Below are 13,448 nucleotides of genomic sequence, written 5' to 3'. Positions count from 1 at the left end.
CTAGGTGAGCAGTATTGGTGTCAGGGAATTCCTAGGCAGCTGACCTGGGACCAGATAGGAGCTGGAGCTCCCTGCAGTGGGACTTGGCGTGGGGGACAGGCCTGCCTAGGACCGGAGTGTGGTTGAGTCTCTGCCTGACCTGGGCTCCAGGACTAAGCCCATTGTAGGGAAATGGAAGAAACATCCAAGATTGACAGGGTAGAAGGAATGTTAGCCTGGCTGCTTGTGTAGCCCTGGGCCTGGAGACTTGGAGGACCCTGCTGATCATGGAGCCGCTCCCATGTCCTGTCAGGCCTGAGCAGGGCTGAGGCTTCCAGGGACTGCACTGCAGGGCAGGGCACATGCCTTTCTCCTCAGCTACACTTTGAACTTGGGCTTTGGGGCATCTCTACCGGGCTTGGGTCTTGGGGGAAGGTGTTCTAGAGCATCATGTCCAAGTCACACCCCTAAATCATCATGATTAAAGTAACAACTGGAACAGTAATAATTATGCTTGGGGTGAAATTGTCATTTCTGTTGCATCTTTAGGACACATAGCTGTTTTTAATGGACCTGTAACATAAATTGAGCCAAACACTGTGCTTGCTTGGCAGAAACAGCTACAGGATGTGTCCCAGCCAGCTCTGGCTCTGTGGCAGCCCCCTTACCCTCCACCGCCCCCCCTACCCCCGCACAGGGAATAGTGGAATGGGGGGCACCACACGGCAGCTCCCAGGGTTAGGGTCTGGGGCACACTCTGACACCTTTGGGGGCCAGGAGGGCAGCAGGCCAGGTGGCCTGGGGACACGGGCTCCATGTGTCGTGCCAATCCACAGCCCAGTGTTACCTGCCCATCACCTCCCTTCAACCCCATGACCCCCTGTCCTGATTCCTCAACAGAAGATGGCTATTCCAGATTTTGTTCAACATGAACTCTCCTGATTTTGAAATGTCAACCAAATACGGTATTTTTAAAATACTGCAAGGTCCTAATATGTGCCTCTGTGGTTTGATTTTGCCCTGGGGACCACCCATCAGTGACCCCTGGCTTGACAGGGGCAGAGGGGAACATCTAGCCTCTTCCTAAGGGAAGAGTTTGTTTTTTATTAATGGAAATTACCATTTTTCTGCCTCCCAAGGTGGTTCTGAAGGTGAGCTGTCCCTGCTTGTTGGAAGTGCAAAGAAATAAATGTGTAAAAATAGAGTAGCAATTCCTCAAACCCCCTGTCAGGTTTAAGTAGCTGGTGTCTCCTCTGGGAGCGGCATGGACGGTCCTGAATCATCGCCAGGCAGCCGGCAGAATGAGCAGCTCTGCACGGGTGCTGCCTGCCCGCCTGCCATCCCAGGCCCCATCCCCGCCCCTGCAGGGCTCCCTGGCATTTGCATGTCAGCGTGCCCCAGGAGGCTGCAGGCCTGGGGCAGGGGGCACGAGGCCCCCCCCAGGAAATACCGGGATGCAAGCAGCCGCTCAGCCCTGGCCCAGCTTAGTTTTGTCAGAGCTCTCCCCCTCTGCTTCTGTTTCATCTCCTTAACCTTCACCACACTTTCCCTCCTGTCCTGTGGCCAGGTGGCGGCTCTGGGCCTCAAACATAACAGACAGCAGGTGCAGAGGCGAGAGCTCCTGGCTGAGTCAGCTGGGCTGGAGTTCCATTAGTCTTTCTGTCTGTAAAGTGGGCAGAGTTGTGCATATTACAGAGGCCCGTTTGTCAGGCCTGGCTGCGGAAACCCATGCACAGGGTTGAGTGGTGGGGCAGGACCACAGGGCAGGCTGCCTCGCTTGACTTTGAGCTGCCACGCTGCCTTCAGAGGCCCTATTCTGCCTCCAGCATCTGCCATGTGCCACTGGAATGCACAGAGAGTTCCTGCTCCCATCTGGAGGAGGCAGCAGATGAGAGGCTTCTGGGACAAATGAGAATTATTCTGGAAGACTCTTTGTAGAGAAGTGGTGCTGCAGGGGGCATCAACCCCATTTCCAGCTGCAGGGGCCACAGGGACCAGATACCACACCCTGGGTGGGTGATGGCATGAAGAACTGAAATCCTAGGCCCTTCCCTAGGGCAGGTGTCTGGGAATACCAAGGAAAAGCAGGACCCTGGGGTCAGGGCCCCAGCACAGACATGGAGTCCAGTACAGGGATGTGGGGAGCTTCTAGAAGGCTTTTGCCCTGGGATTTAGCAGGTGGTGTGGTCTGGGACTGCCAGCAGTGACAAAAAGGTCAGCCTGATCAGTTCAGCTGCCACCCTGAGAGGTGGGGGCAGAGAAGGGCTGGGAGCCTGAGCTCTGGTCCAGGGTAGGCTCCAGGTCTGGTGCGTGGAGGGCAAGGAGAAGAGAGCTGAGGCAGACAGTGAGATGACCTTCTGGGACCCTTCACTGAGGCCCCTTGGGCCCCTTCCCCCACCCAGGCAGACTATGAGGAAGCTGTCAGTAGAGGACCCTGGTCCCCTGCACAAGAGTCAAGTAACCACCCATCTCCCTGGCTTGTGGATAGGGGTAGGCACAGTTCACCTGGGGTGGGGTGCCCATGCGAGGTCTTGACCCTGGAGGGGGGCAGGTGGGCCTTGCCAACAGATGAAGGGCCTTGCTTCAGTGGAGGAAAGTTCCAGAAGAGGAGCTGCCTAGGGAGACACAATGGAACACACACCACCAGGGCTGGGCCTTGGTCTTCCTGGTTATAATATAGTGGCCACATTGGGGAAACCAGCCCTTTGGCACCTGGGCAGCTGTTCTCAGGCATTTGAGTGTGTGAATGGGTGAAAAGAGGTCACGCTAGCCATGCCCACTCCCAGCGGTGCTTTTACAGCCTCTCCATTCATCTCTGGGTGCCAGACCCGGGCTCGGTGATGGCCATGGACTTGGTACTGAGTCCAGTTGGCATGCACTCTGTTCCCCCAGAACCTCAGTTCATTCTGTAAAATGGGGATTGTTTGGGTACTGTGTGAGTTTTCACCAAGGTGATTGTCAGGCTGGTTCCGAGTTGTACCCACATGGGGTTTTGCCTCATTCAGATGTCCCTGGTGAGCCTGGGCTACTGCAGACTGTGTCCTCTGTCCTTCCAGGAGCTCCGCCAGGCAGCCTGGATAACCTCAGCCGCGCCCTGGGGGTCCTGGAGGAGCATATCAATGGCTCAAGGCACAGGGCACGAAGGCATGCCACTGACGGCGACTACAACATCGAGGTCCTGCTGGGCGTGGATGATTCTGTGGTCCAGTTCCATGGGAAGGAGCACGTGCAGAAGTACCTGCTTACACTCATGAACATTGTAAGTGGGGGCTGGTGGCGGGGCTGGAGCAGTGGGACTGAAGGAAAGGTAACCAAATCCATGGGCAAGAACCCCTCCACTGCCCAGGGCCCCAGTGGAGAGATAAGGCAGGGGCAAGAGGATGCGAATGATCCAGTGGCTGGGCCAAGAGACCCCTCCCCACCTGCCCACCTTCCTCTCCACCAGTCTTAGGTGAGTCGTGGACCTTCCAGAACTCTGCGCTCTCATCCGCAGAGTGGGGCCATAGTCCAATAGGTTTGCAGACCATGTTCTATTTTGGAGAGTGTTGTTATTATAGTTAATCTCATCTCATTTTTGAAAAGTACCTTTATTGTTATAATAATGAAACAGCCACAGTGCCTGCTGTCATTGGTGACTATTAGTGACTGTGTGTGGGTTTTCTACACCAAGTACTTCCAACACTAATTACCCAGGGTTGGCATGGACTCCATGGGCCAAGGGCTAAGTCCTGCCAGATTGGCCCCACTTCTGACACGCCTCACAAGTCCTGCATTGTCACCCATATGAAGACCCAACCAGTCATAAATCAAGGGTTCCCATGCTCCCCTCAGGTTCACATATTTGCCAGCACAGTTCATAGAACTCAGAAAAACCCTCCTTACTACCACTGGTATATTATAAAGGACGCATCTCTGGAACAGTCAAATGTCAGAGATGCCTAGGTCAAGGCAGGTGGGAAGGGGCTGAGAGCTTCTGTGCCCTCTCCAGACACCCCAGACGCCCAGCACCTAGGTGTGCTCCCTAGCTGGAAGCTTGCAGAACCCCATGGTTTGGGGGTTTTCTGGAGGTTTGATTGGCCGTGGGTGATTGAACACAATCCCCAGCTCCTCTTTGTCCCTAGAGACCCCAGGGTGGGGAGAGAGGGCAGTGCTAGAAGTTCTAACCTTCTAATCCCCTCTGGGATGGTCAGCTCCTCTGGCTGCCAGCCCCCCATCCTGAAGCTGTCTAGAGCCCAGCAAGAGTCCTCATCAGCATGAACTCAGGTACAGTTGAAAGAGCTGCTCCCTGTCCCTCAGACATTACAGGGTTTAGGAGATCTGTGTCAGGAATGGGGGGTTTGAGGGGCAGAGACCAGTATGTATTTATTATTAAATCACACATGGGTTGACTCCTGGTCCCACCATTACCTGGCATGGAGGGTCCCTCTGTCGCACATGCGTCGAGCTGCATGAGCCAGGAGGTGGAAGTCTCGAACTTTCTCTTGGTTTTTGCCAGTCAACTTCAGTTTTTTCATGTATACCTTTGGGCTCCAACTATACCCCAACTTTGGATAATAGGATGTTTTGGTTAGTTTCTTGAAAAGCCTGAGAAATGCAAACATTCTTAAATTGAAACATATTTTATCATAGCAAAAAAAAAAAAAATATTTTAGGAGATAAATTGGTGGAACTGAGGAAGAGTAGTTGGGTCAACTCTCTTTTCCCTGTGGCATCCAGCAAGCGTTTATTGGACATGTGCTTGTCCCAGGGCAAGGCAGCCAGCCAGGGGCTCAGAGAGAAGGGGCGATGGGGAATGTCTGTCCCTCTAACCTAAGCTCTGCCTCCCAGTGTGGTGGGGGAGATGAGGCACCCTGCCTCAATGTGCGTCCTCCTGACAGCTAATACCCTGTGTCCTCATTCAGGGCTGTGTACTCCTGGGAGTGAGTCCCCGGGGGCTGATGGAAGTCACATCCCCCTTGGTGGTCTTGGGGAGGAGGGAGATTGAGGAATCACGAGTTTGTAAGAAAGGATATCCAACAGAACCTTTTTCAGGACTAGAAATGCTCAAAATTCTGCCCTTTCCAATGCAGCAGCCACTAGCCAGACCTTAAGCACTTCAAACGTGGCTGATGTGATGGGAGAACTAATTTTTTTTTCTTGAGTTGGAAAGATGGAAGAGCTTTATTCAACAAAATTGGTCTTAATTGATTTTTGTAAATACACAGTATGTGTTTAACTCCAGTTTTGTAAGTATATATTTAGAGATGGATAAATAAGTAGACAGATACTCACGTGTATATTCCTTTTTTTTTTTTTAGTAATTTTTTAAATTAACATAGAGTTTTTATTTTCCCCAGGGGTACAGGTCTGTGAATCATCAGTCTTACACAATTCCCAGCACTCACCATAGCACATACCCTCTCCAGTGACCATCACCCAGCCACCCTATCCCTCCCCCCTCCCCTCAGTTTGTTTCCTGAGATTAGGAATCTCTTATGGTTTGTCTCCCTCTCTGATTTCATCTTGTTTCATTTTCCCCTCCCTTCTCCTATGATCCTCTGTCTTTTTTTCTCAAATTCCTCATATCAGTAAGATCATATGATAATTGTCTTTCTCTGATTGACTTATTTTGCTCAGCATAATACTGTCTAGTTCCATCCACATTGTTGCAAATAGCAAGATTTCTGGTTTGATGGCTGCATAGTATTCCATTGTATATCTATACTGCATCTTCTTTATCCATTCATCTGTTGATGGACATCTATGTTCTTTCCATAGTTTGGCTGTTGTGGACATTGCTGCTATAAACATTCGGGTGCACCTGCTGTTTTGAATCACTACATTTGTATCTTTAGGATAAATATCCAGTAGTGCAATTGCTGGGTCGTGGGGTAGCTCTATTTTCAACTTTTTGAGGAGCCTCCATGCTGTTTTCCAAAGTGGCTGCTTCAGCTTGCATTCCCACCAACAGTGTAGGAGGGTTCCCCTTTCTCCACATCTTCACCAACACCTGTCATTTCCTGGCTCGCTAATTTTAGCCATTCTGACTGGTGTGAGGTGGTAGAAGAACTGAATTTTTATGTCATTTTAGTCTCAATACAATTTTAAAATTTTAAACAATTTTTTGACTGTGGTAAAATACATGTAAAATTGACCACCTTCATTTTCAAGCATACAGTTCAGTGGCGTGAACATGTTCCCACAGCCATGCAACATCACCACCATCCATCCCGAAGTCTTTCATCTTGCAGAGTGGAAACTGTCCCCATTAAACACTAACCCCCACTGTCCCCTCCTCCAGTGCCCGGCAAGCACTATTCTACTTTCTGTCTCTGTGATACTGACTACTCTAGGTATCCCATCTAAGAGGACTACTTGTCCTTTTGTGACCGGCTTGTTTCACTTAGCAGAATGTCCATCTTTTTAGAGCTGAATAATAGCCCATTGTGTATCTCTACCATGTTGTATTTCTTCATTCCCCTGTCAAGGGCCGCTGGAGTTGCTCCCACTTCTTGGTTATTATGGAATGATGCGGCTGTGCACATGGGTGTATAAATATCTCTCCATGCCCCTGCCCTCAGTTCTTTTGGGAATATACCCAGGAGTGGAACTTTAGGGTTATAGGGTAGTTCTATTTTTTATTTTTTGAGGAACCTGCATACTGTTTTCCACAGCAGCTGCAGCATTTTCCATTCCCTCCCAATGGGGCCCGAGGTTCTAGTTTCTCCACATCCTCACCAACACTTGTTGCTTTGGATGATAGCCATTCAATGGGTGATTAGACTTCTTTGTAATTAATTCACATTTGGATTTAGATCACCATTGTGGCCAATGGCTCCCTTCTCATGGCCTTGAGACCTTAGGGTGCTGGTTCACTTGGAGCTGCAGCCAGAGCCCTGAGTGGCCCTGAAAGGCCTGGCCTTGGCCTCTGGAAGTACACAGCTGGTTATGGGGCTTCCCAGCCCAGAGCCAAGCCAGCAACGTGGAGGACAGATGTGGAGGCAGCTGGCCCGGACTGTGCTCCAAGTGAGGCATTTGGTCAGCTGTGAGGTCATCCAGGGATAGGGTGGAAACACTTCTAGCATCTGAGGCTTGGAGATCAGTCCTGGGATGGACACAGCCTATCCCCTGAGAAAGACCATAAAGGCTGTGGGAGGAGGGTCAGGTGGGGGTTCTGATGGCAGGAACTGAGGGAATGCGGGCTCTGAGGAGGAGCAGAGGCCAGGGTGGGTGGGAGGCAGGTGTGGTTGGACCCTAGCAGCTCACAGCTGGGCTGGTTTCCCCTCATCATTCAGGGTGATTTTGCCCATAGGGCTCCCTTCAGGGTCTCTTTGTGACAAAGTCTGGGCTGGGATATGTGGATCCTGGTATTGCATAGACATTTCAGGTTCCTCGGTTATCCATGTGCTCCCCTCCCTTGCTTCTAATCTGGGGCTGTGTGGCTAGTTTTATTTAATGTGCTCTGTGTAAGGAAGTAATGTGTGTCACCTCTTAGGCAAGGCAATTAACACCCAGTGTGTCCCCTCCCTCCTTTTTTTCCCTAACATGGTGATCTTTGGAGCCGTGCATCCCAGTAGGTGCAGGTGCCAAATGGGGCAGGACCATTCAGGCTGCACTGGACTATGATATGTATAAGGAAACACATGCCAGCTCTATTGTGTTGAGCTCCTGATGGAGTGCAGACTTTGTTATGCAGTGTAGCTCATCCTGGGCTGACTAGTACACCTGACCCCTGACCATTCAATCAACAAATGTTCATTGGGCATCTTCTATGTGTAAGACAAGGGTTATAGCTGTAAGCAAGACAGGACATAGCTGTAGCTTGCATTCTGGTGAGGGACATAGACAATATTCAAGTGAAAATTAAAAGAGACATTGCAGATAAAGACAATGAAAGAAATAATAAAATAGGTGGAGAAGGGCTGGGAAAGGTGGGTCACTTTATACAGGTGGTCAGCAAGGACATGCACAGAAAGTAACACTGGAGCTAAGACTTGACTGATAGTGGATGACTGTGCAAGGATCAGAAGAGAATGTTCAGAGAAACAGGTGGTGCAAAGGTCCTCAGGAATGAGGTCAGCACATTTGAAAGTGAGAAAGGGCTCCTGTGGGGAACAAAGGGCCCAGGTAGGCAGGGAAGTTGCAGGTGAGTGGGGCCAGTCACTGGATGTGGAAAGGGACTTGGATGTGACCTTAAGGACAGTGGGAAATTGCTAGAGGTACCATTTCCCTTCCTGCATTAGTGGACAAGGCATGTTATTCCCTTTCTTTTTTTTTTTTAAAGGGAAATGGGAGTTAATCAGTCTGTCCCTCTTTCCATCTTGGACTCTTTGGAAGGTGAAAATAGTTGGAAATGTTTGCTGAGCATCATAAGAGCTACCTGGGTGCAGAAAAAGTCTCACGGCATTTAGATTCCCCACCCGCATCAATCTATTCCAGCACCTCCTGTCAGGTCCCATTTTCTTCTTTTCCTCCCTAAATCTAGAAAATAACATTCTTCATTTAGTAAAATATACTATATCTAACACAGACAATATATTATTTATGATGTAAAATAAGAATGTATTCCTGTAGGTATGTGAATATCTACTCCTACTATCTCATTTTAATGGTGGCATCATATCAAATCACAGAGTACTTTTTATGTAATTGATTATTGATATGACATATTCACATAGCAAAATTAATTTCTCTATCAGAGGTCAGATCAGCCACTAAGCTGTATTGAACATCCTTACAGCTCAATCTATTGCTCATCCTTTACTACTATTCCTTAAACTGTGTCCCTAAAAGTGCAATGCCTGGTCAACAGGTATGTGCATTCTAAAGCTTTCTATGCCAGAACGTTCTCTGTTAGGTTTCATCTATTCACATTCCATGGAGCAAATGCCTGTGTCTAAGAAGGTGCTGGGGCCTTCTGAGCACTGGGACCAGGCTATGGGCGCTGGCCTCATCCTCTGGGGCCCTCACACTGTTTTTTTAGCTCTCGAACACCAGAATTTCAAAGGTTGCTAGCAAACCCAGGTTGAGGCCCTGTCCCCTTGCCCCAGGGGTCCTTAGCCTAGTCAGAGAGTGTGGGAAGCACATCTGAGAGCCTCTATCCACTGCTGGAGGGAAGAAGGATCTCCCAGTGCTGGGAAGGCTGTGAGGATGGAGCTGTGTGGTCTATCTAGCCATGCTGGCTCCTCCAGACCCCATTCCCGCACCACTGCTGGGCCCCACCTGGGTACCCTGCTTTGCTGTGGCTCTCCACAGCTGGCCCCCTTCTGCGGCCATCTTATTCCTGCTCCTGCTTCTCCCCACCTTCAACCCCGACTCATGCTGTGGCCTCCACTGGACCCAGCCCTGGGAGTGAGGGGCCTCCCTCTGCCCGGACTCCCCTGTTCCACGGGCTGTCTCAGTGTACTGAGACCTGCTGTTCCATTTGACCCTTTCTCCTTAAAATGGGCTCCCTGCTCTGTCTGGTGCTCCCAGGCTGTGCTGCAGTCAACATGCCTGAACACACCTGCTGGGTATATTGGGACATCACCACATTTTCACAGACCTGCTCTGCTAGCCCCTGAACTAGTCTCTGCTTCCAAACTTGGTGCTGTGGCTATGTGTGCTCGGCGGCCCCAGGAGCCATGGTAGGATGCCGCCTCTATGTTTGTGACCCCTCCAGTTCCCTCGCAGGCACAGATGGCGGCTATTCTCCTGGCTCAGGTGATGGATATCTTATGGAAGGATTAGAGCCCTGATTAAAGGAACATGTTCACACGTGCATTTTGAAAAGTACAGTGTGTGCCAAGACTTCAGGCAATCTACAACCTGGGCCTAAAACCAGTGCTGCTTATGTGGCTTATAGCCTTTAGCTGAAAGCCTAATCTTGCTCTTCCTGAGAAACCAGAGGCCTTGGTGTCGTTTGGGATTTCAGCATCCTCAAGGACTAGAACTGCCTTCATCCCTTTACCCTTCTTGTAGGTGTGAGGCAGACTATCACAGTGGGTGATGGTCTGCCCTGGAACGTGACCTACAATCCTCTCTTTGCCCCTGGGAACATCCACCAGAGGCCGTAGAGACCACTGAGGCCACCACAGTCTGCCCCAGAAGTGCCACTCTTTTTGGATGGCAAACATTTTAAAACATCAATTTGATATGAAACCAGCCTTGAGCATATTACTGAGTTAAAGCAAAATGCACTGAACTTTGAAAGATAAATAGATTCTCAAGCAAGGTTGCCAAAACTACAGCCCATGGGCCAAATCTGACCCATTGGCCTTTTTTTTTTTTTTTTTTAAATAAAGTTTTGGGACACAGCCATACCCACTCATTTTGTGAATTGTCTATGGATGATTTTGTGTTATCACACAGAGTGGCTGGGACAGAGATATGCAGTCCACAGTGCTGAACATAGTCACTCCCTGGTGCTCATGAAATACTTGTTATCCGGCTCTAAAGAAATCTCCCACATGCTTTGAGTTCACCTTGAGTTGTGGCCCCAGTGCTCTAGAGTTTGCATTCCCATCCCACTGCATCAGTTGCACTGACTCTCCGTACAGCCAGCTTTGGAGGGGACCAACTTTGGAGTCAGAAGTGGCTACATCCTAATCCTGACTTTTATCTACCCGTCAAAATTCCTGCCTAGCCCTGCGCTTCGTTTCTTCATCTTTACACTTCCCACACACTCTGAGAACCCATAAACACTTGCACAGTCCCCAGGAGATGAGGTGCCCATCACCCTTTACAGACCATCAGTCCTCTGCAGCTGGAGCAGCCCTTTCCTGCAGGCCGATGTTAGGAACCTCACCCTCGAGCTGAGCTCCACCCTCTCCCAGCTCAGACCTCCATCCATCCCCACCCCCACCATAGCCTTGCCAGCTCAGTGGACCTGTGAGGCCACTTTGGGGATTCTTTCAAAAATAATTAAATGAGCTGATCCTAATAATAATTTTGAAACAGCAGAGAAGGAAAGGCAGATTTCCGGGCAGACAGGGCTGTCTCTCCCAGCTGTGTTAACTGCCTGTGTTCTGGAAGCATCCCTGAGCCCCCAGATCATCTCTTCTGTGGAGGGCAGACATACTCCTTAGGCCTACAGAGAACTGTGCTCTGCAGAGGCTTCTGTGCTTTCCAAGTAGAGACCATACCCTTTGACCTCCCTTCTCCTCCAGCATGGGGACAGGCCTCTGTACAGTATGTTCTTAAACAAGTTTTGTTGAATGAATGATTTCTCTCTCTGCCAGGATTCCAATATTTTTCCTCTTTTCTTTTCTAATTTAATCCAGAGATTGGCCTGGGTTTACCAAAGCCCTGCCAGGGTTTGCAAATAATCAGAGGCATACAGGCTCATTTCTCACCAACTTCCAAGAATGTTGGGACCATGTGATGATGGTGGGGAAGGCAGTGGCAGGACAGGAATGTTTTCTGCTGGTCCCCCAGGACACAGGGGGAGGGGGGGCAGTATCATCTTGTGAACTGGCCCTGGAATTGCAGACTCACCAGGGCAAAGGCGCTGCCCCCAGTCCCTGTTCACGTGTCTCTGGCTCTGGTTCCTGGGAAAGAGAAAACTGTCTCTGGAGCCGGACGCTGAAACTGGCTTCCCATAAGTTGAAGGGAAGTGAGCAGGGCTCTCTGGCAAGGCAGGGAGCAGGGGGCATGTTTGGGATTGGGCCTGGCGGGAGCACAGGGTAGGAGAACGGAGAGCAGAAGTCCACAATGGCATAGCAGCTCCCCCAGACTCCGGGCCATGCTGGCACCATGGGCTGTAGTGGGGCATCCCACTAGCCTGAGAACATGGCCCTGTGCGCTGCCAGGAGATATAGCCATCCAGGCCGGTAGGGTGTGTGTGAAGCTGATAGAACGCTTGAGACAGGGCCCCACTCTCCTATGCTGACAGGAGCCAGGTGGGAGGGGTAGGCCCAGGTGAAGGAGGCTGCGGGCAGTAGGGAGTGGTGGGGACTGGGGCGTGGAGAGACCTCACCCCCAGAGATCCCCTCCTGGGTCCTGCTCACTTGTGACCATGGAGGAAAAAGCGGACCCAGTGTTGCCAGCTCTTTTTTTTTTTTTTTTTGGTCATGGGAAGCTGGAAATCCACTTTTTGGGAAATCTAATTATTTTTCAATGTCAGCAACAAATTGAAATTAAGACCTCACATTGCACAAGTGAATCAGAACACGACCGCAAGACAAGTCTGGCTGGTCAGCTGGTGGATGGTTCCTTCTGGTCTAGAAGAAAGGAGGTGACTGCCTGCCCTGCTGTGTCCTATGATCGAGGATAATTAATGCCACCTCCCAGGGCTGGCATGAGCGTGACTCCAGTTAAACACCAGAAAAGTGCTTCTCAGCGTGCCGGGCGGGCCTGCCGAGAGCATCCCACAGACTTGAGCCACTCCTGGCTATGTGTTTTTGCATTGGGCACTCTCTGAATCCCTGGCTTAAGTTGGGCCCCGTTCTGGTCACTGGGGTACAGAAGTGAGTTGTCATGACCATGTGCTCAGAGAGTTTGGAACATGGGAGGGGTGGGCAGCAAAGACAGGAAGAATAACAACAGCCTGGTTAATGCAAGTGCTGATTGTGCAAATAGAGGGTGTTCTGGGGTCACAGGGAAGAGCGCCTCAGATGAGAGCCACTTGAGCTGCCCCAGAGCAGAGGCAGGGGTTAATGCAGGGAGGAGTCTGATGCGTGCAGGTGTTGCTGCAGGCGCTAGAGCAGCATTTGCAAAGGCCCAGTGGCATCACCACATCACAGTATGAGTTTGGGCCTCGCTGGGGTGTAGGGTGCTGGAGTGAGGCAGGACATGAGGTTGGCAAAGCCTTTTGTGTCAGGCTGAGGGGCACCAAAGGGGGTTGATGCCTGAGATCCCCAGCTGTACTGTGACAAGGGAGTGATGAGGCTGGTTTGGGGTCTAAAAAGAGAAACTTCTCTCTTTAAGAGCATGGGGCTTATGCCTTCTGTTTTCAGAAGTGCCTCCCTCTGCAGCCTGAGAAGACTGAGGCTTTATGCCTGGCAGCCACGTATGAGGAGACACTGATGTCTCCGCATCTTCCCAGTGGCCCTGTGAGTTCCCACTCCTGGATAAGCTCACAGAGACTCAGAGAGTTTGGGTGGCACAACCAGGGCATGGCAGGTGGCATTTACGTGCATTGGGGAAGACGGGCCCTCCCTGGGAACCTGGCCCAGGCCCCTGTCCCCTCCCTGCTGTTGTGGCCTGAAGAGCGAGTGCTCCTGAATCTTCGAGGAAGAGCCTCAGTACATTCTCACCTGGGATCTCTAGGATCAGCCAACAGCGTTAGACATCACTTGCCCCTCCCCCAGACTGTTTTCCATTAACTTCTGTGATTTTCCTCGTTTTCCCCCTGGCTTTCCCATTTATTGTGCCTTTCTGTTCTTTCTAAGATTTGCCCACTCAGTCATCCACCTATCTAGTGGGTGTTTACAGAGCACCTGCCTATGCCAGATGCAGTAGTTCTGGAATGTGCCGCTGAGGAAGCCCTGCGGGGGGGGGGGGGGGGGGGG

The 13,448-nt window shown here is 50.8% G+C and overlaps 1 protein-coding gene across 2 annotated transcripts in view; it reads left to right on the top strand.

Annotated features, from left to right (window-relative positions):
* Window positions 1–13,448, top strand: part of ADAMTS2 (ADAM metallopeptidase with thrombospondin type 1 motif 2) — a 213,307-nt gene that overhangs the window by 117,649 nt on the left and 82,210 nt on the right. For both annotated transcript variants that reach the window (XM_059416152.1, XM_059416151.1), the window contains exon 4: window positions 3,036–3,238. In XM_059416152.1, the coding sequence (XP_059272135.1) occupies window positions 3,036–3,238 (203 nt within the window). The remainder of the gene's footprint in view (window positions 1–3,035; window positions 3,239–13,448) is intronic.

Source organism: Mustela nigripes, chromosome 12, assembly GCF_022355385.1.
Source record: "Mustela nigripes isolate SB6536 chromosome 12, MUSNIG.SB6536, whole genome shotgun sequence".
Lineage (NCBI taxonomy): Eukaryota > Metazoa > Chordata > Mammalia > Carnivora > Mustelidae > Mustela > Mustela nigripes.
The sequence above is the reverse complement of the archived record's forward strand: the minus strand, read 5'-3'. Positions and strand labels throughout refer to the sequence as shown.